The following is a 22,056-nucleotide window of genomic DNA, read 5'->3' as shown; positions in this document are numbered from 1 at the left end:
GAAGGGATGAAGGGACTGAAGCTGGTGAGGGCAGCATCACAGTGTGCTGCCATGTATCTGCTAGCTTTAATGAATTGTGCCTTTTAGAGAACATCTCATCTCTGGCATCTTGCTTTTAATGGCCAATTGTATGGCCAGACCGAAGAAGGAAGGTGGTGTGTGACTTGCCTCCTGCCCACAGCTCTTAGGTTGGCTGTGAAACCCAGTAACATTAGCTCTAAACAGGCTGACGGCATCACCCACAGCGTGTTACTGGCCCATTGTAGCATGGTTGCCCATCAGCTGGTGAAAGCTGCAGCTCTCGCTCCTCTTGGGTTCTGTTATTTGTGTGAGGTAGAGTCTGGCATGAGCTGCAAGTCTCTCTGTCAGCTAGTGAAATGGTGATAGCTCTGTGGCTTTCTGTTTAGAAGTTGCCACGTACACTGGGTCATGAGTAGAAGGAACATGACCGTGTTCATTCGTTTTCCTTTTTCTTTCCTTTCTCTTTTCATATTCTTTCTCATGATCTTGTACCTGCGAAAGTGCAGCTGAGTACTTGGTGGAATTCAATGTTGGCCATCATCTCCCCTAAGAAGGGTAGGAGAAGGCTTCTCAGCCCCTTCTAGGATGTGTGATGTTCAGCTGATGAACAGCATTTCTGAAGAGTTTCATTTCCTGTCAATGCAGGAAGAATGACTTTAGTCAGAAAATAAACACAGAATACATTTGAAAAGCAAAGACAATTTTCTGTTTTTAGAGAACAGGAAAACATCTACGTAATTATCTGCTCTTATTAGGAACTCGCGCGTACCTTCAAGGTTCCATTGCTCAGCATAATAGATGTAGCAATTTATTTTTTAGATTGCAAATGGACATAAGTGAACACTCTGAAGTGAAGCGGATCCTTTTTTTTTCAGGCAGTTGTCCAGTCTTCCTCAGCTGGTGAGAGTAGATGACTCAAAGGCTTAACAGGATATGGTGTTAGATACCTGTAGTTGACTGATTTGAATTTGGCCCAGGTTAGTAATGCTTGAAGTCATTACCATCTGTCTGTTGTTCAGTGACCTGTATAAAATTAGCAGATATTCTTAGTCCAGTTCTTAGTAGACAGGTGTCCACATCATGAAAACTGGCACCAGTATCAAGCTTGTTGGCTATCTCAGCAGAGATTAGTCTGCTTCTTTGCCTGTTCATCAGCAGATAATCTCCTCATTTCTGGAGGTATGTTTTTCCCTTTTCAGGGTTCAGACATGCTGATGGATGAACATATGTAGAGACAAAGGTTATTGTGTGCTGCTGCATTTGTTGTATTTGTCTTTTGTTAGAGAATGTAGCCCATGTGTTTGAATTCCACATTCATTTTTAAAAAAATGCCCTACCTAGTTGTTCTGGCTTCCTAACAGAAATCTTACACATAGCAGGTGTCCTCAGCTGTTCTTTCTGATAGAGTGAAACAAGAGAACATGCTTCATATGATGGCTTTTTTTTCTTTTTTTCACTTAAAAGGTATCAACCCTATTCAGGCAGCAAAAATTTGGAAAGAGAAAGCACCAAATCTTTCACATGTAGTTATATTTAAAAAAAAAAAATCTGTAGCAACTACTTTTTTTTTTTTTTTTTAGATGTAGCTGTAGGAACTGATGTAATATAATTTCATGTAGTTTATGTATCCTGGGACTGATCTCATAATAGCAGCAATACCTGCACTTAGCATTTAAATTGTACTCTGTATATTGAAACCTTGGTACAGACTTGTTTGCTAATGTTCCCGATTGGTTGCGTGACTCTTGATGGCAAAATTTGCAATATACAGAAAGCCTGTGCAGGATTTGACTGTTTACATACAGTGGAGATCTCTGCAGTGACAGTTGCCTATGGAGACGCGGGGATAATGGAGCCCAAAGTCTTTCGCTGGGAGCTGTGCTGCAGTTCAACCCATATGTTGGCATAAAATGCATGGGAGAGCTGTCTTATGTTCCTCTTCGCAAGGTTAGGGCCTGGCATCGCTTCGTCAGCCCACATGTAACATCTCTATCTAACACTGAACTATTCTGGCTTTTTGCAGGGGTTGCTTTTAATCCTGCCTGAGCTTCTTTAAAGTATATTATCTTGCAAGCAGTGATTCAGACTTAACTGTTCCCACTGCAGTGTGTAGGACTCTCCTCCTATTTCATTGACATAAAAATACACACCAGTATGTTATAAATAGTTCTTCAGCGTTCCTGAAGATTTATGGTGGATAGATGCTTTCTGAACATCCATTGAGGGATAAGCCCAAATGGTCATATTTAAAGTTGATTGGCCTTCTTACAACTCGCTGCATTTTATTGCCAGTAATAGAGTGTTAAGGATTCTAACAGAATCTTCTGCTTGCAGAGCCTGAGTTGATTAAGCAGTGCAACACGTTCATTTCAGAGGGCTGCTTAAATCACCAGTGAAAGTAGGTTAGGTGACTACAGATCACCTCCTCATTGACAGGAATTCCCATGATTAATAATAGTTTAAAAAAAAAAAAAAAAAAAAAGCATGACTCACTATTTGTACCCCCACTATTGTTACCAACTGGAGTTATGTTTTCTTCTAGAACAAGAAGAATAAGTGATAGGTTTTGGTGTCACCATAGATACTCCCGGTTTGGCATTCAGTACCGGGATGTGCTAGAAAATCCAAGATTTGGCCTTAACAGTTGTGAACTGACAATGTAGGTGGAAGACATGGAGCACAACAAGAAAAGCTTTAGGGAGATAATCACCTTCACTGTCCCTGCCTGCTGTCTTCACTCCTACCAAACATTTTACTGTTTGACCAAGGTTTTGGGTGCAAAGCAAGGATTTGCATGTCAGTACTAGCTGGATAACTGTTATGGTGCCTAAAACATATCTAGATCCTCATTCATCTGCCATTTTCTAGTGGCCTAAAATGTGATTTTAACATTTGTTTTGTCACTGGACTGCCATCGTGTCAGGCAAGCAACCAAAAGTAAACCTAATTTCAATCTTATTTTGTGGCTTCATTGTTGTCTGAGAGTTCTTGCTTCCTTCTTTCTCATGGGTCCTACTAATAAATAAAGGTTTGAGGGCAGAATAGCAGCTACTGAAGAGTGAACTCAAGCATAGTTTTAGTCCTGTGCTGCTGCTGTAGGATTTCTGATAGCATTAAATCATAGGCTTGCTGATTTGCAGGTAGCTTTTTGGTCTTAGCTCTCCCCTTCTTTCTGAGAAACTCAAAAAAATAAACTTGCAAAAAACCTCTGAACACTTATTGCCCATGAAGCTGTAATCATTTAATAAAACAAAAGAAATCAATGCCTGAGGAGAAGCAGCTCATGCCTGGGGGAAAAATCTGTCCCTTTGCTCAATTTGATATGATTATAAAATTACTGTGTTCTGAGAGCTAAAGAAAAGATGATATCGCCAGAGGAAAGCAGTTAAAGGTTTGGGGTTTTTTTGAGGAATATTCCTATTTAGTTTCTTAGAACTAACAAATAAAGCAGTTCCTGAAAGGGAATCAGGAACTGAGTGCAATTTTCAGTATTCTCTTATTATTGAGTAATAGAGACTAATTCCTACATTTTCTTATTAGAGCTGTGTGGGAAAATGAGTTTTTCATTTCTATAGAACTTTGATTTCAGAAACATTTCAAGTTCAGGTGAAATAAATATTTATATATTAAAACAACCCTGGATAAATTATGGTCTTGTGATTATGGGAGGTCAGATATGATTAGACCTCTTCTGTTTCAAAGTACAAGTATGATTGGGCTTTTCTCCCCTATTTTCTAACACTACAGATGAATGTCTTCACTTCCAGTATCTTGACAGGTCTAGTATGAGTTTTTCCAATCTCTTGGAGCTCTTCAGCTCTCCAGAAATAATTATATTCAGGAAATGTCATTGGACTACAATGTCAGTAAAATGAGTTGTCTAACCACTCATGGATTTCCTTGACCTAATGAACACTTTGTTATTTGTAGAAAGGGGATCAGCTTCCATTTGACGTGTTTAGAGAGCAACTCATTGCAAAACAAACAGCATGGTGTGAAAGTGTGTTATCTGGAACTTGGGAGTTTCTTCTTAAAACCTCTTCAAGACAGACATGCCAAACTATCCAACTTTCCAGGGACTGCTGAGCTACCAACTGTTGTAGGGTGAATTTTCTTTAGATTTTATCTTGGAAAAATGTCTTTCTGTGAAACTGTTAACTTTCAGCAAAGTCGGTTTTTTGACATTTAGCTGAAAAATTCTTAGCTGTTCTTCTCTACATAACTTGCAAACTGTTTAGTGAAATAATTTTACATGGTTTTATTTTACTTTTTGTTCACAGTTTGACACTTGTTCTAGGTGCAAGAAGTATAGGTTCCCTGTTTTCCAGTTGCTTATTTCTTTTTCTCCTTTTAACATTTGATTCAAAGTGACATTTGTGAACAGTGATTTTTTTTTTTTTTTTTTAATTTTTTTTTTCTTTCCGAGAGGGACACACTCTTCTCCTGTTAACAGTCTTAAGTCTTTCCTCCATTCATTTTTAGATTGCAAATACTATAATAAAGCCTGAATTAGCAGACTCGAGCCACTTACCCTCTTATGAAATTTGAGTTGTAGGGGTTTAGAAACCGTGGTGGTGAATTTGTAGATCATACGTTTTTTTTCAAACAGATACTGTTTAGTAAGACCATCAGTAGATTATTTATTTATTTATTTATTTATGATGTGAGTTAATTACCTGAATTAAACCATTAGCTAATGCTTTGATCACAGAATCATCATAATAACTGGTAATGATTAGCAGCTTTCTAGCCTGTTACATCGGAACAGACCTAAATCCCAGTGAAATTAGTTAGTGCTTGTGTTCTTTGGTTTAAGCGGAACTGTAGAGTGTACTGTAGAGTGAATGCCCGCCCATCTGAAATGTCGAGGTGTTTTGTCCTGTAGTAAAATAAATCATACATTAAAACGAAACTGCTTTCTCTAATGGTTGCTATGTGGTACCCAGCTGTGAGAGTGCAAGACCTCTGCTTGGTGCACTGTTCTGAACAGTGTCCTAAGTATCACTAGTTCTTTCAAGACAGGCTTTGAACCTAGGTTCAGACCCTCAAAAATGGTTAGATATCCAACTTTTTATTTTGATTGTTAGTATTAAAGCATTTAAGTGCATCTCAGGATATGGATGCAGTTCTTGATACTGCCGTACTAAATTGCCCAGTGCATGGCATGCTAATATCTCTAGTCCAGTTACTAACATTTGGTCCTCCTGGTAATAATAAATGCCTTGGGGAATGTGGATTTCCTGAATTCGGTGCTTGTTCTTAATTAGCATGGTGTTTTCAGTGAGCCTTTTAATTTTTTGGCATCTGTTTTCTTATCTGTTGAGTCAACTTTGGTTTTCTGAATGGGGATTTGCATGGAAATGCTGCTTTTGATTTACTTATGTGGTAAAGGTAATTGAGCAGTTCTTGTTATTAAAGGCTTATCTGAAATGACCTGTATTTGCATTTTGCTCTTGCTCGTCTACAGAACCCTCAAAGTGGTAACTGTTCACACGCCAGGATCATTTATGGGAATTGTTGACCTGCAAAATTCAAATTTTCTTGCTCACTTCCTTTTCATACATTAGGTCCTGTTACTGAAGTCAAAACAGATATATATGTCACCAGTTTTGGACCTGTTTCTGATGTAGAAATGGTACGTATTTCTGGGATTAAAATGCCATTTCCTGGTTCTGAGAAACCATTAACTGCAGTAAGGAGTGGATGCTTCATCTGTACTGTACTGTCAATCATGCAAAGGAGGCACGATTAGTAACAGCTTAATTTACAGGTTATAATTAGATATATCAGGCCTGATTCTGGTCACACTTTCACTGGTTTTTGGCTGGGTTAAGGAATTCACTTCATAGGATTTAAAACAGACTTTCATGGTGTAGAGGCAGAATCAGGCCTTGCAGGGAGCGTCTAAGTCAGTCTACTGTGGGGAAAATGTGTAATATCTTTGAAATTGCTTTTCCTTTCTGAAACTTGTGTTATTCTCAGGTGAATTATAATGACATCATTTCATAAATACTTGTTGATGTTTTCATTTCAGATGAATGCCCTTTGCTGATCTTTGTGCCCCTTTTAGCATCACTTTCAGGAAATGTTTGACTGATAAGAGTTTTCATAAGTGTCTGCAGAAATTGAACGTCAAAGTGACACGCATGAAACAGTCACACTAGAAATGTTACATTTGCACATACTGTTATTTGTGCTTGAATGACATCTGCATTCATTTGAGGTCAAATGCAGCATAACTCTCACCAACTTCTATAATCTAAATCACACAATAGTTTCTCTTTTTATAAAATATCCAAGAAATCACATGGAAGTAACAGCCATATGTGCATTGTATGTTTGTACTGAACTTCTTCAAGGGGAAGGCGGTTTCAGGGCAGTAACTTTTTTCCCATACAGAGCTGTTGTGCCCTTTGTGGTGCACCTGATTTGGTTCTATCACGTGGAAAGGTATGTGACAGCAAGATATTTTTTGAAGGGCTAGATTTGTGACAGCAGTCTCATGTTGAAATGCATTTTACCCCTTCAGTGGTTGTTATGTAGAGTATGATGCTGTTCAGTGTGACGAGCGGTACAAGAATCTGGTCCCAAGGAAATGTAGTAATGTGCCCCTCAAATCTAAAATGAGGGCTGCATGGCATCTCTCAGGTTTCGGTGAAGCATTTGACGTGGTGCCACATGGGAAATTATTAGTTATATTGGAGAAGGCAGCAGTAAGAACATGGACTGAAGGTAGGTAAGGGACTGGCAAAAGGAGAGTTTACAGGAGATGTTTCCCCTTTCATCATTAGGGATTAGTTAGGAGGCTATTCAGGGATCCAGGAATCGGTTTTGGAATGACTTTTAGTTAATGTATCTGTTCGTGACCCAATGTAATCTGAATGTGGCTGTGCTCCTAAAACTCAGTGAAACAGCAAAGTGTGATATAGTCTCAGTATAGGGGATGATCAGAATGTCTTTTTAGAGTTGGGTTACTTTGATACCCAGTGTAATGAAAAGGGTTGAAATCTCATATTACAAAATCTATCATGTAGAAGCTAATAACAGAAACTGTTAGTTATGAGCTATGAAGTCAGCAAGAAACGACACTAGGAAAGAGACTTTTCATAGATTAACTATATGGAGGATGATTTTCATAGATTTCATATAGATTTCATAGATTTCATAGTTTCATAGATTAACTATGTGGAGGATGCAGCCATCAAAAAGAAGACAGATATAATTCTAAAGATGCATTGCACTAGCAGTTATGCCTCCTCGTCCATGCGAATGGATATGGCCATACAAGTAGTTTCAATGGTAACATTATGCAAAAGAGTTTGAAATAAAGTCAGAAAACATTGTTTGGCTTAACAACAAAATCACAGGTGTAAGTTAGAAAACACTTAAAGCCCTCCGTGTTACCTTTTTCAATGCCACATGATGCTTTTTTTTGTGAAATGCTTTAGCTTCCAGAGATGAGAAATGCATTCCTTTGTCCATTCATTCACATATGATTTCTCATGATGTGTCTGTGTCTGCAGTTCTGCAGTTATTTGCATGTTTTCTTTGGAGCATCTGAATGGCTTTTCTGAGGAAGTTAATGGGATAGTTACACAGTTAAAAACAAATGTGTATATATGCTCATTTATCCATGTTTTGTAGGCATGGCAAAGGAAATATTTAGCTTTCCTCATTTAAAAGCTTACTTTCCATCAGCTGAAATTAAATTTGTTTCCTGACTTTAAAGTGCAAGTAATCATTTGTCCTGGTATTTTTAATTTAGCTGGCAGCAGAGAATCCATGGCTATCTTTTCTTTAAAAATCTGTTGACACTTATTGTCAGAGATCATTTTGTTTCCAGTTATATGCTTGACTACAAATTCAATTGCCTGCTTCCTGCAACCTAATTAGATTAATTATTCCTTAACGATTAAATATGTGTAGCAATTTCTTGATATGACTAATGTGGGAAATTAAGCTATTAAGAAGTACACAACACACTTTAATTGGTGGAAATATGTTTATGTAGTGGACTTAGAATTTTCTTTACTACTGATTTCTTTGCTCCTGAGGTATTTCTTTTTTTAAAGGAAACACTTGTACATGCAAATGTGATCTTTGTTTTTCTGCTATTTAATACAGGAGTATACAATGGATGTCTTCTTCCGTCAGACATGGGTAGACAAAAGATTAAAATATGATGGCCCTATTGAAATTTTAAGACTTAATAACTTGATGGTTTCGAAGGTGTGGACTCCTGACACTTTCTTCAGGAATGGGAAAAAGTCTGTTGCACATAATATGACAGCCCCAAATAAACTTTTCAGAATAATGAGAAATGGCACGATCCTGTACACAATGAGGTATCTAACCTGTTTGTTCAGCTTCTTACAATTACTGTATGCAAAAAGTTGTACTGCCTAGACAAAATGGCAACCAGAGACTATTTAATTTGTTCCATTATAGGCTTACAATAAGTGCAGAGTGTCCCATGAGATTAGTGGATTTTCCCATGGATGGTCATGCTTGTCCTCTCAAATTTGGGAGTTGTAAGTTGCAATTATGAAATTTCTTGTAACTACAGAATTTAAATAGTAGAAGTAGATTTTGAACAATTACTAAACTTTCTGAATTTTAGTCTTGATACACAATCTTTATGCAGACGAAACTCCTGTTAAGTTCCTTCGGAATTTTATTTAGGGCCTGAAAAATTAAACCCAGGCAGAGAATTGAAAAGCAGGCAGTGATTCAGCTGTTACATTAAACCTTGCTATTCTGGCTACACAGTTGCGTGAAATACATAGTTTTTCTTGGTTCTTAGGGAGGAATTGGATACTCAGTGAAGTGAGAGATTCTCTGGAGAAGACAAAGAGGGTGGGATTCATCTCGCCTTCCAACAGCCAGGTAAAAGGCACCTAGAGAAGCAGGTTATTTGACTTTCTCTACAGTCAGTGGAGGCACGTTGACATCCTAAGTTAGATGTGTAGGTTACAAGTAAAGATTTGATCTTTAGTTGTATTTGTCTGTCTCCTGGCCTATAACGGGAGTCCGCATGTCAAGCTTAGTCTAGATAAATAATTTTTAGACTGGTGAGAGGTGCAGGTGACTTTCCTTTTCTGCTTTGAAATCAGATGTAGATTTTTGGAGAATCTCCAAACTAGAGGAGAAGGAACATTTTGGGACGTATTGCATAAGAACCAAGGGAGGCAGTTACGATGCCCTGATTTGAATCCGCAGCAGAGACCTCTGAGACCACCTGGGGATGGTTGGTGCACTCCATTAACTATCTTGTCCCTCCTCGGTCACTGACTTCTCTGCTTTACACTCCAGCGTAGTCAGTGGCTGGACATTAATCTGTTTTCCTTGACCCCAGAGCTCTGAAGTTAGAAATGTCCGGAAGCTACTCATAGTCTTTCCTTAGCATAAATTTAGTTTATACAGCTGGGTAGTCAACCAAAAGGGAGATAGTAAAGACACTGCTCTGATAAGGTTTTTCATCCCTGTCTGAAGACCAGGTGCTGCCAGAATTTGGTTTGGTATCAGCTGTGTGATAGGGGAACGTCAATAGTGAGGGCTTCTCCACAGGTATATTTCTTCAGGCAGAATCACCAACCAGCAGAAATTGCACTTGACACTAATCTGATATCTTCCTCAGTGAAACTTGAAATAAGACGTAGCCATTTCAAATGCAAGACTGATTTAATTTAATTTTAACAGGAGTTTGGGCTGTGTAGGGATTGAATGCTAGCCCTAAGTTATGTCTTTTGTATTAAATGTAAAGTGTTCCTTTGGGTGTGCTTATTTTTGGGCTATTGTGAATTTTTTGCTGACCTCTGGTTTCTGGCAAATATTTTAAACACAAGTTTAAAATATTATAGTTTTTAGTATAATATAGTTTTTAGTATAATAATTCTTTTCTGTAAAGAAATGTGCACCCAGTCTCCAAAATGTATCCTCCTTATACATGCTCTTTTTTATATATTAGTATATTTTAATGATAACATTTTAGATAGAAATTTCTAAACTAATTTAAAGATAAACTTTACATGCCCTATAAGGGCTGATCCAGAAAGAATTTGTGTTTAGACTTCGCATTCAAATGTGAAGTGAATTTGTGTTTGACACTTGGCATATGACCTTAGCTCCTATTTATTCTCCTCCGAGGGTGGCTTTTGGGGGTAACTTAACATGAAGGGTATCTTCTAAAGTTGTTCGTGTGAGTCTTGCCATTCAATTTCAGTAGGTTTGGAGTGGGTTCTTAGCAAGGTGTGAGAAGAAGTTTCCTATTTATGCAAACTGATGATGTGTTGTAGATGCTTATCCAAAGAGTGAAATGATTTATACCTGGACAAAAGGACCTGAGAAGTCAGTGGAAGTTCCTGAGGAGTCTTCCAGTTTAGTTCAGTATGACCTGCTTGGGCATACGGTATCCACTGAAACCATTAAATCTATTACAGGTAGGAATCTCGTCAGTAAAAATCAACTTGAGGTAAAACTAACCCTTTAACATTGCCCAAGGCTTTTTTCTTTCCTTCCTGTAAGGTATCCTACTGAATGTCATAGAGTATATATTAAGGGCTGAGAGCATAAATCTGAATTAGGTTTCTGTCCTTCAGATTTACATTTGCAGATTCATTACAGTAGATTGCGACGGTCTTTCAGAAAGCTAGAATGAGATCATTACTCCAAGGGACAAAATGAGCATTTAATCACTGCTTAAAATGCAGTTTCAAGAGTCAAGAGGATGCCTGGGTGAGGAAGTAATTTCTCAGCACTGTATTCACATTATGTGCAAAAGACTCCCTTTGTTTGGCGGTGCAAACAGCTCGGGATAGAAGTACAGCATACAGAATGGGTTATTAAAGCCATAAAAACCCTCTAGTCAGATAAGGATAGGCACAAATGCATTAGTCACAATAGATACTTCTGCTGATTTGTGCTGTAAGAAATAAGGCAAATGGCAACTACAGGCATCCGAAATGAGTGAAGTATCACTGATGAGCAGTGTGGTGATAAACAAGCATATTCCCAAAATATTTTTAAAATTTGGAATCATTTTCTAAGCATCAGCAAGTTTGTCTGTTGTGAGATGGTCAAAATGAAACAGATAAAGCAAATATATTTGATGTATTGCTCTATGGATATTTTTCTCAAAGATAAAGCAGCAGTTTGCAACGCACTAGAAATTTACTTCTCAGCATATTGATTATTATAAGAACAGAATTTCCTTACTGTCCCCAAAATTCTCGTTCCGTAGTGCTTTATTTAGACAGTTTATTCAGTTTATGGTAAAACTGCAATTTTTTTTTGTTTAATACGAATGATAACATTTTAGATAAACTTACAATATTTTTACTTCTTGTCAATGATTTTTGCATTTGTTTCATTATCATAATGGTGCTGATGTATAAACCTAGTAAAAAGCCGAGATGCTTCCATGTAATTTGATGTGCATGATTGTTGTTATTGTTTTATTGGGCAGGTAGGTACCGCAGTGTTCTGGATACTACGGTAGGTAGATAGATTGTGTCTTGGGACTCTTCTTCAACAGAAACCAAAAGAATTTTTTAAAATCATACTTATACTGTAAAAAGTGATCCAGTATTAGCTGTACATTTATAGTATTTTTGATAGCAGCTTCAGAATGGCACTGTAAGGACCTACTACTTCCAGGATTTTTTTGTTTAAAACTTTCATTCATTCTTGTCTCTAAGGAACATATCTTTCTATACACGTTAAGTGGTGTGAATAATAGCATCATCTTAAGCAATCCTAGTTGATAGTCTGAAACAGTTATTCTGCAACACAAAAATTTTATGCACAGTCAGAAAAATATTTTATTTTCTTTTTTTCTCTTTTTTTAGGTGAATATATTGTTATGACAGTTTACTTCCACCTCAGACGGAAAATGGGTTATTTTATGATTCAGACCTATATCCCATGCATTATGACCGTGATCCTTTCTCAAGTTTCATTTTGGATAAATAAGGAGTCTGTTCCAGCTAGAACGGTGTTTGGTAATTATTTCTTTTTTTACTTTTTCTAGTACTTCGTCTTTTAATGACTTTCACTAGAATAGCCCTGTTTAAGTGCCTGGGGGTATACTGCCTCTGTGCTAGTGCAGAGGCAAGGGAATAAGGTAAATTCAGAGGAATTTATGCTATCTATGTATGAAGAATGTATTACGTGAATCCTTGGAATCTGAAGAGAAACTTGGAGTATTTAACCAGAAGGGTGACATGGTTGCCTGTGGCACATGGATGTACATCTGTGGGGGTTCTACCTGCTTGGGGGACCAAGTTGGGAACACCTGGCCCCAAGTAATCCAGTCAAGTCCTTAGCCTACATCCAGAGCAGTTTTATCCTCCAGTGTACAGTAGTGTAATTACTTGCATTCACACCTTCTAAAATTGTTTTAAAATAATTAGATTGGGTATGTGTGAAATGTACAGATGTCTTCTTACAAGATATCTGTGTCATCAGTGGAAGCTTGCTATGAGTAAGACTTAGATCCTGTTACAGTAATTTCATGTTTAGTGCTCTTCTCTCCTTTCTGCCATTGCCATTATGAAAATGAATTCAAAAAGCAAAATGATCGCAAGATATTAAAATTGCCCTCATCAAAATACAGCTTCAATGAGACGCCATAGTGAACTCTGAAAAATAAAAAACCAAAAAGCTTCTGTGGAAGACAAAGCATAAGAAATTAAATGGAAATATGATTCCAAACAAAGAAGTAGGATAAAAACGTTTTTAAAAGCAGTCTTTATAGAGCAATGTCTTGACTTGATAATGTACTGTAGTCTAAAGCAGGACTAATCAGGAAGAGAATGTTCTTCAAAAAGCCTTTCTATAGATAGCTAGATGCTGGCAAGAGTGATGGGAATTAATGTTTCTACGTGACGGCCCATTCAAACATGTGAGTGGAGTCAGAACACTGTTCAGCATCGCAAATTAGACAAGGTTAATGATTAGTTGTAGGAGAAACAACCTGTAAACCTAATAAGAACCCTGCTAGCTCCCCACTCAAGCATTACGTTAGGCAAACTAGTATATCATTTCACATGCCTTTGCAGTGCTGTTGAATAATGGTACTTTTTTTGAAGGGAGTATTGCCATAAACGGGAAAGGTAGAGTCTGTATTTACAGACAAGAAGTGATAATTGAAAACGTACAAATTATAGAGCAATAGATGTAATATGTGTCATTATATCCATATGTGAAACTGAAAACAAATAATAAAGTTTGGATATCCTCTAAGTTACAGAAAGTCTCTAAAATGCCTTTGAAAGCAAGTGCCTTAAAGTATGGCTAGAAGTATCTTTTTAGTTTTCTGACAAATTCCAACAGGGACCCCGTTTTCTAGAGGTTTTCTTAAAAGAAGGTAGAAATGTTGGAGGGAAGAGATAGGAATGAAGCCAGAATACCTGCTATGGTACTAGCCTTCTAGAGGAACTGTCAGAAGAGGCTAACCAAAAGATCTTTCCATTGATCACTGCATGATTAGGGAGAACTTGGCAAAGGTAACAGAAGAAGAATACACAAGGAACTAAGGTACATCAGGTCGTGATTTCTGCAGTCAGAGCTTCAGACACCTGAATATGGTGATTGTGGGAGATTGGTGTTTCTTGGAGGAAAGACAACACTAATTTTAAAACAGGTTTTTAACGTTAATTTTTATATTAAAATACTCTTAATATATTTTTATATGGTTATGTGCATTTCTAATCAGAAGCTTGCAAGTATTTAGCTCTGCATAATTACAGTTTATGTGTATAGATAATATTTTTTACCAGAACTTAATTCCCTACCCTGTAAATCCCTATGGCACATATCCAAGGGCAGTTGCAGTGGCAACTTTTAGCATATTTAATAGGTGGAAATCTGATAAAGACTATGGCAGTAAACTATAATACTGTCATGGCCTCCCCTCTCCTCCTTGCATTTGGGGAATGGTTGGTCATTCAAGTCACTTCACCCTATTCTTACATCTATTAAACAAATGTCTTTAGAAAGACAATTCAGGCAAACTATTTGCTTGAGGTGGACAAAGGCAGAATCAGGAAGGATAGGGCTAAGCAGGGATGGGTCTCTTCCAGGAAAAAAATAACTTTGCATAATTTATTTTTTTTCTCAGACTTAAACATTTTCAGTGGTGCGTTTTTCAACAACTTCCCACTGAAGAAGGTTTTGTGAGCTTGCATCTGTGTTTTTATACTGCTGAGTTTGCTCTGAGATATTCGTTATGCTTTCATGAACTGGCTATTACTCCTTTTTTTTTTTTCTTCTTCAATAGGAAGGAATTGTTTCATTGTGTACGGGTCTTTGTGTGGCAGTGTCTAGGTGAAGGTTTTTCATATTAGCTTACCCAAATGGAATACCACCATTTAGGGAATAGGGGATGTGAGGGTCCTGTTGGAAAACATGCTCTTAACTATTTTGAATTCTTCTGAGTATATGCATTTCATCTTGAATTAAAATGGGTACAGTGTTCTTTTCATAAGAGTAAAGATATCTCCATGTGTAGTCAGTCTTCCTTGAGGTTATCATGGTAGGACTTAGGCAGTGTTCACTATATACTTGGTATTTTACATTTGTATGATATGGGATATTTTGGATTAAAACAGGAAAAAAAGACCCCATACCTTGGTTTTATACGGCATGTATTTGCATTTGAAGTATTATCATGAAGTGGTCATATTTCGAGTTCAGTGTTCATGCTTGTACACTGTAATTAAAAAGTTGTTCTTTCAGAAGATGAAATTCTAATTAAATTTCGTTGGTTGACTAGTAGCAGAAGGGTTTAAAAGATAAGGTGATGGTTTCTTAATTAACAGAGTTGTTAACATAATATTCTAGTTTTCCTTAGTACCAAAATAATTTGCCATGACTTAATGGCACCTGGATTATGAGTGGGATCAGAGGAACAGACGCAGACTAATAGGTGGCATTCTGAACCCATTACAGGAAAAATCATGTTTTGGTTGCAGTCTGAGGAGCACTCCCCTATTTAACAACTTAAATTATGTTCAAATGTTTAGAAAATAACTTGTTCTAGGAAATTCTACTGAACTTGACATGAAAAAAATATGAAATGAAAGCTTCCACTTTTTCTTCACATGAACTGTAGATGGCCTGCCGAAGTCATGGCTTTCCATGCCTCCTTTAAAAACTGGTTAACTGTTTTGTGTGCATAGCTGCTCATAGATATTATGATGGTTGCCATGACTTAAATCTAATGCACTATTCACAAGCAGCAGAGAAAGACTCCTGAGTGATTTAAAATTCTTTGCTTGAAGCTGCTTGCCTATTCTCACTTTGTTTTACTCTGATTCAGCAGTGCTTTGCTTTATTTCTTTGAAGGAATAACCACAGTGTTGACAATGACGACACTGAGCATCAGTGCAAGACATTCACTGCCAAAAGTATCCTATGCTACTGCCATGGACTGGTTCATAGCGGTCTGCTTTGCCTTTGTGTTCTCTGCTCTTATTGAGTTTGCTGCTGTCAACTATTTTACTAATATTCAAATGGAAAAAGCCAAAAGGAAGACGGTAAAATCCCTTCTTGAATTTCCAGTTGCTCCAGTACAAAGAGAAAGAAGTACGGAAGAGACAGTCATGGTACGTTTTCAGCTTATACATACATTTTCTGTGTTTTTGGTAGTGTTTCTTGGTACAAACAGGCCTTTAACTTCCTCCCAGGTTCCCTCTGAGCTAATGATGCAGTGTAAGTCAGCGTAATGGAAGGCTAATGCTACACTATATTCAGTGATAAAAACCTGTAAAACATGATTTAATTCTTACTTGCGTTATTGGATTAACTCAGGGGAGAGGAGGAGGTTGCGTCCATCCATACCTGCAGTCTCTTCTGTATTTAGTTGTGTTTTGGTGAAAGTCAGTTAGGATGGATATCTTTAGGAAACTTTCTTTCCCTTTGCACATTGTTTCTGATTGGAATGATTATACACACCAAGATATCACAGATTATAAGGGCAGCATTGTATCTTATGTGGCTAATGTCTTTAATGAATTAAAATAAGCTAAAGCATTGCAGTTGTACCTTGGAGCAGTTCCCTAGACATGACAGTTCTCCTTTCGTTGCGTGTATTGCCTATCTAGAGTTTTCTTTCTTCATCAGTTACAATTTCAGGAATTTTTGAGTAATTCTGGATGAAACCTTTGTGTCCATCATAGATTTCATTTTTATGTAGTTTGCATATCTTTGCACAGGAGCTCACCTCAACTCTGAAAAGGTTTTGGGGCTGTGTTTAACAAAATGCTTTCCAGCTTTCATAGTGCTTCGGATGAAGTGGGGCTTGTTTGGTAGCTATCTTAGTGCACGGACCAGTTAATAAAGGCTCGATCTCATTTCCAGTTAAGCCAACAGTGATTCTCCTTTCCTCCCTTTTCCCATTCCCATATACTTACTCTCTGCTGCATCGCTCCTTGTATTCATGAGACACCTAGGTAACAAAGCCATTACAGCACTTGCACTGGCCATGTGGTAGGCCAGTAATTCCCAGCCATGGCTGACTCTTGGCAACACTGCTCAACAAGTAAGACGCTGGCAGCAGCGTTGTAATTTACTCTTCCTGTCAGGCTGTCTTTGTAATTTCCTTTGGCTGAGCCTTGATTTAAGAACCGCTGGTTTAGACTAACTCTTGGTAATTTTGTCTTCTGTCTCTTTTCACATCTCATTTGTCTCCTTCCCTATTCATCTGCTCTTTTTTGCCTTCCCACCCCTTCCATTTGCTATTGCTGCTCAGCTGCTGTCCACCCACTTCCATTTTTCTTCCTCTTCTTTGCTCTCCTACCGTAGATCATTACTGTTTTCAATCTCCTGGTTGTGTTGTTCTGTTAGCTCCCATTTCTGCTTAAAAGGATAGATGGGCTCTTGAAGAGTTTGTTACTCGTCACTCTGTTGGCTGCTAGTAAGAGATAGGAACAAGAAAACGTATGTTTACAGTAGTGTTTGCCTTGTACATAGAGGTATTAGTGCCATTAGTTTATGCTAAGCCTCTTGATTGTACAGCATGTACAGTATAGTATCTCAGGCACTCCTGAGGAGTGTTAATAAATACTGCTTTTGGTGATAGTAAGGTTTTACTTGGGTCCCTAGGAAAATAAATTACATAAGAACAGTTTCATCCTAGGTTTATTTATAAGATTTGTTTAAAACAAAAGGAAAAATAGTAGTTTTCTCAGGTAGCAATGAAGGAGGCTTAACAAAACTTTTGCATCATGGTCAGAATTGCTGTAAGTCAGTCTTGTATCATGCTTAGCCATTTACATGCATGTTTTGGAGAAACTTCTTGTTCTCTCCCTCTTCTTTTTTTCCTGTTTTTTCTTTTTTTTTTTAACAACAGCAACAACAGAACACACAGAGGTTTACCCAACTCAAAGGCTAGGTAAAATGAGATGTGAACAGTCCTATTCCACTGCTTGCTTAATACCTCTGTGATAAATGTCGTAGTGTGCTTACAGATTGGGGATCTTGAAAACACTCAAGGGAGCAGTCTACTTTTTTGAAGGGTTACACATTAATGTTATGAGCATGTAAGTGAGTGATAATGTTGATTGTACCTTGAACTTCTATTTTTTTATGGCTTTTTCTCCAATTGTGCCTATGCTAAGACTTGAGTCTTTGCTCTTCCAGGACAGGCGTACAGGATGAGCCCACAGGTACTGTTATAAAGGCTTAGCTGTCGTGCAGTCCTTTCCATGACTAGAGGATGACTTCTGTTCTGGTCTCCTGCTATGCAGAACAGAAGCTAATTTGGCTGTTCTAATTCATTAGAAGCTAATATGGCTGTTAGACTCTGCTTTCCAACCTGACACGTAATATAGTCCTCTCCTTAAAATTTTTAGTTTTGCTCATAAAAGGCTAATCTAGAATTTTCTTATGCCTTATTATGAATCTGATTTTTTTTTCTGCATATATACTGTCTAATCAGTGCTGATTTACTAGAGATAACAGAATCTCAGCTTCCCCATGAGTTTGTGGTGCACAAAGAATGCAGGACAATAGCCTGACCGTAGCATATAATCTGTAAGCATTGTTTCTTAACATAAAGACTACACGTTTTATCTCCATAGCTAAATGATAGGCTTTGATTTCTTAACTCAGTTAGTGTTTAAAAAAAGTCTGTACTACATTGGCACTGTTTTGCTAGAAATTCTGTTGTTAGCAATACAATTGCCAGAGCTCAAGGAAAAGTTTTATTTTAAACTTGAAACTTTTTTCAAACAGACTTTGCCTAATCTGGTAAATTTGCCAGTCTCCCAAAATTAAAAATTTTCACTTAGCCCAGGGAGGAAGTGTGTGTAAATTAGGAAAGAAGATGCCTGAATACCTAAACCCTACAGTTCTTTCTGGTGTGTGTCTCAGCATTTGCAACCTGCTTTGGATCTTCTACTAATTGGAGGGGGAGATCCCTCTCTTACGCCTGTTAGCCCTGTGCTTTTGCCTGCCTTGGAATGGCATACAGCTGGCTCCGCTGGCTTTTCATAGTTGAGGTCCCATCTGTATACGTCCCCTGGAAACAAGAAAAATACAGTGCAATTGAGGCTGTTAAGGAAAACAAACAAGGTGATATTATACTTTTAAATGAGGCTTTCATTTTATGGGCTGTTGATTCTGCATTATTCACTTGGATGGTTATGTGCTTTTTTTTTTTTTTTCATTTAATTTATTGGGTTTTTTCTCCAGTAACGTGATGGGATTGTCTTAGAGGGGTTCTAGGAGGGAGCAGCTTAGGCTATGACACTGGGTTCCCTACAGAACATGGGGATTTTACTTTCTGATAGTACTAGAAATTAGGCATATTAATAGTAAAGTTTGGTAAAATAAAGATAAATTGCATGTAATTGGAAGTCCTTTTTTGACATGCATGTGTTTGACCAATTTCTGACCATAGAATTAAAGTGGGTTTTCTCCACTGAATCCGTTCATGTATTACTTGCACTAATTAGAATTCTTCGTGGTGGGTTGTTTTTTTTCCTTTTCAGTCAAAACCGCTTTTCCGGTTGTCTTGGATCAAAGGCAACTCCTATCATTATGATCAAATTATTTGGGATGTGTTCATTCATATTATGTATTTCTTCACCACAACCAATACATCTTTACTGTAGCAAACATGGACTATATGCTTTTCTAAGTTATTCTCTTGTGTAATTATATTTACTTTTTTTGAGCCACATGGTGGGTGTGACTGATCAATATATTGATTACAGTAAGCATTAAATGAATTTTGGAGGCTAGCTAAGTAATCTGAACTGTGTTAATTCCAACAAAAAGTCCTGGTGTCAAGCTAATTTACAGGGCTGGAGGTGGCAGGAACAAGCCTGTAGTGCCTGCAGATGAAGTGTGTGCTCCTCTATCACTTGATTTGGTTTTAGCCATGGTATTATTCAACCTCTTTGTACCCTCCTCCCCCTCCCCACCCCATTTCAACTATTTCTTCTTGTTGCCTATAACTTTTTGATACAAACTTAATGTGGTTCCATAAAGAGGAGTGCAGTTCTGCAGTAGACATCCCATGAGTAGGACCCAAGCTTGTTTGAGATCTGTTTTGAGTTCCCAAGGGACTTGGACAACCTCACTCATCCCTTCTGTCAGCCACAGCGAGATAGTACTGGAGTCTGTGTAAGGCAAGACAGGTGGCTTACACCGTGGTCTCCTGTGATAGCCTTGTCTTGGGAGCAAGTTAAAATGTTCTCAGGTTAGAATGAATGAACCTGTCCCTATGTGTTCTGAACTCCTTTCTTTAGTGAAAGCAGAAGTGTTGTTGCAAGTCAGTGTGTGATGGAAATGAATGATTTATAGTTTGTTATTGGACTCCTGAGTCTATTTTTATGCTTCTGCACTATTTCCTTTTCACTGTATTCCTATGAAGTTTATTTTTAAAGACCTACCCAATTTTGGAGATGAAGAACGCTACTGAAAATTAGTCTTCAAAAAATAGGCTCCTAAACACTGTTAGCATGAGCTTCAACCTCAGCAGTTTGTTAAAAGAGTGTGAAACTTGAAAAAATAGATCAGGCTCAAACAAACCTTTTGAATGGAGTAACTTCTTCAAACTTGGTCACAAGTAGATGGTAACTCTTAAACTTTCTTCCTTTTTTCTGAGGCCAGTTAAGTGTCACGTTGTCTTAAGTAAGCCCCATAGCATCTAATGGAGGAACTCAAGGGTCAAACTCCAGTGCCACATAAATGCACACTCCTCTCCTCACGAGGAGGACCCATGCTGGGGTGATATGTGACTGATGTCTACCTGACAAGTTTACAAGAAACATTGCCTTGTGGACAACCTTCATACGTGCTTTCCTGTGATTAAGATGTATTTTCTGTGATGGGGAGTACTTGCCTTTTAGTCATATGATGGACACAGGTCAAGTTACATGATGGGGGTGGGGGGAGAGCGGGTATCCCTTCGCAGCATTTGGTGAAAACATCTGGAGCAATTAATTTCTCTGCCCTATCTCATGACTTCAAGAGCAAGGATTGGGTTGGATGAATTGTTCTGATGGGCTGGGTACAATCCAGAGGCCGTAGGCTGGATATTTCTCTCTTTTCTTTTTTTTTTTTGTGTGTGTGTGTGTGTGTGTGTCTTGTGTCTAAGGGCTAGACTGTAAGTGAAAGTGGAGATTTTAACCTTTGAACCAAAACTTCTTTTTGAATATATAGACATATTGTGTAATGAAGAGAGGTGCATAAAATGTACCATCTCTAGAGTAGTATGGGAAGGTACTGGAAAATGCACTTACCACTTAATTTCTTTGCTTCTTCCTTGTGCTAGTAGAAAAATAGCTTCCCCTGTCCCTGTAAATAGAGAAGTGGAGTTAAACCCATTTTTCACATATATGGAGGGAGTTATCTGAAGAGCAGACAGATCTTAATGGTGGTACTTGGACCACAAGGTGATGGTCTGTTTACTGAAGTCCTGATGTGGATGCATAGCCTACCTCCCCTGTATGACTTGAATAGTCCCGCAGTTGGAACAGTGTTTCAGTTTTTAAATATAATAACCATTTTTTGCTGCTTCATTACTTCTACACTGCCTAGGGTGTTATGAAGGACTTCAGGCTCAAGAAATGCATAGACTTCATACAAATATAAGGACAGGACCATACAAAGGGAGGCTGCTGTGCCATGTGAATAATTTCTTTGACATGTCAACAATTTTCTGTCGCTCTAGTTTCATTAGTCAACATTTTTGCTGCCTATGATTTACAGTCATAATATGCTGGGATCATGTTTAAGTAGGATGAGAGTGGATGCAGGTCATAAATAACCGGCACATTTCTTACTGAACGCTATTTGAAAGATAGGAGAGAATGACTACCTGGGGTAACGCTGCAGTGATTTAGTGGGAACTTTGAATGTTTGGATACCGGAAGATAGAATAGATCCAAAATGGTTCTTAAAATATTTTATTAGCTTTGATGCTGTTGTGGTTTAGCCCCAGTCAGCAATTAAGAACTACACAGCCGCTCGCTCACCCTTCCCCCCCCGGTGGGATGGGGGAGAGAATCAGAAGAGCAAAAGTAAGAAAACTTGTGGGTTGAGGTAAGAACAGTTTAATAATGGGAACAACAACAACAAAATAATAATAAATTGTAACGAGAAGGAAAACAACAAGAGAGCGAGAGAGGAACAAAACCCAGGAAAAAAAACCAGTGATAAAACCGCTCACCACCTGCCGACCGATGCCCAGCCAGTCCCCGAGCAGCGATCGCTGCCCCCCGGCCAACTCCCCCCAGTTCATATACTGAGCATGACATCATATGGTATGGAATAGCCCTTTGGGCAGTTTGGGTCAGCTGTCCTGGCTGTGCCCCCTCCCAGCTTCTTGTGCACCCGGCAGGGCATGGGAAGCTGAAAAGTTCTTGGCCAGTGTAAACATTACTTAGCAACAACCCAACCATCAGCGTGTTATCAACATTATTCTCATACTAAATCCAAAACACAGCACTATACCAACTACTAGGAAGAAAATTAACTCTGTCCCAGCCAAAACCAGGACAGATGCTCAGGTACAATATTTTGTGG

The 22,056-nt window shown here is 38.1% G+C and overlaps 1 protein-coding gene across 2 annotated transcripts in view; it reads left to right on the top strand.

Moving 5' to 3' along the window:
- The window catches only part of GABRA4 (gamma-aminobutyric acid type A receptor subunit alpha4), a 38,293-nt gene that overhangs the window by 4,058 nt on the left and 12,179 nt on the right, over positions 1-22,056 (top strand). For both annotated transcript variants that reach the window (XM_075499200.1, XM_075499199.1), the window contains exons 3-8: positions 5,589-5,656; positions 8,146-8,366; positions 8,470-8,552; positions 10,317-10,460; positions 11,868-12,020; positions 15,367-15,606. In XM_075499200.1, coding sequence (XP_075355315.1) covers positions 5,589-5,656; positions 8,146-8,366; positions 8,470-8,552; positions 10,317-10,460; positions 11,868-12,020; positions 15,367-15,606 — 909 coding nt within the window. The remainder of the gene's footprint in view (positions 1-5,588; positions 5,657-8,145; positions 8,367-8,469; positions 8,553-10,316; positions 10,461-11,867; positions 12,021-15,366; positions 15,607-22,056) is intronic.

This window comes from Mycteria americana, chromosome 4 (assembly GCF_035582795.1).
Source record: "Mycteria americana isolate JAX WOST 10 ecotype Jacksonville Zoo and Gardens chromosome 4, USCA_MyAme_1.0, whole genome shotgun sequence".
Taxonomy (NCBI): Eukaryota; Metazoa; Chordata; class Aves; order Ciconiiformes; family Ciconiidae; genus Mycteria; species Mycteria americana.
The sequence above is the reverse complement of the archived record's forward strand: the minus strand, read 5'-3'. Positions and strand labels throughout refer to the sequence as shown.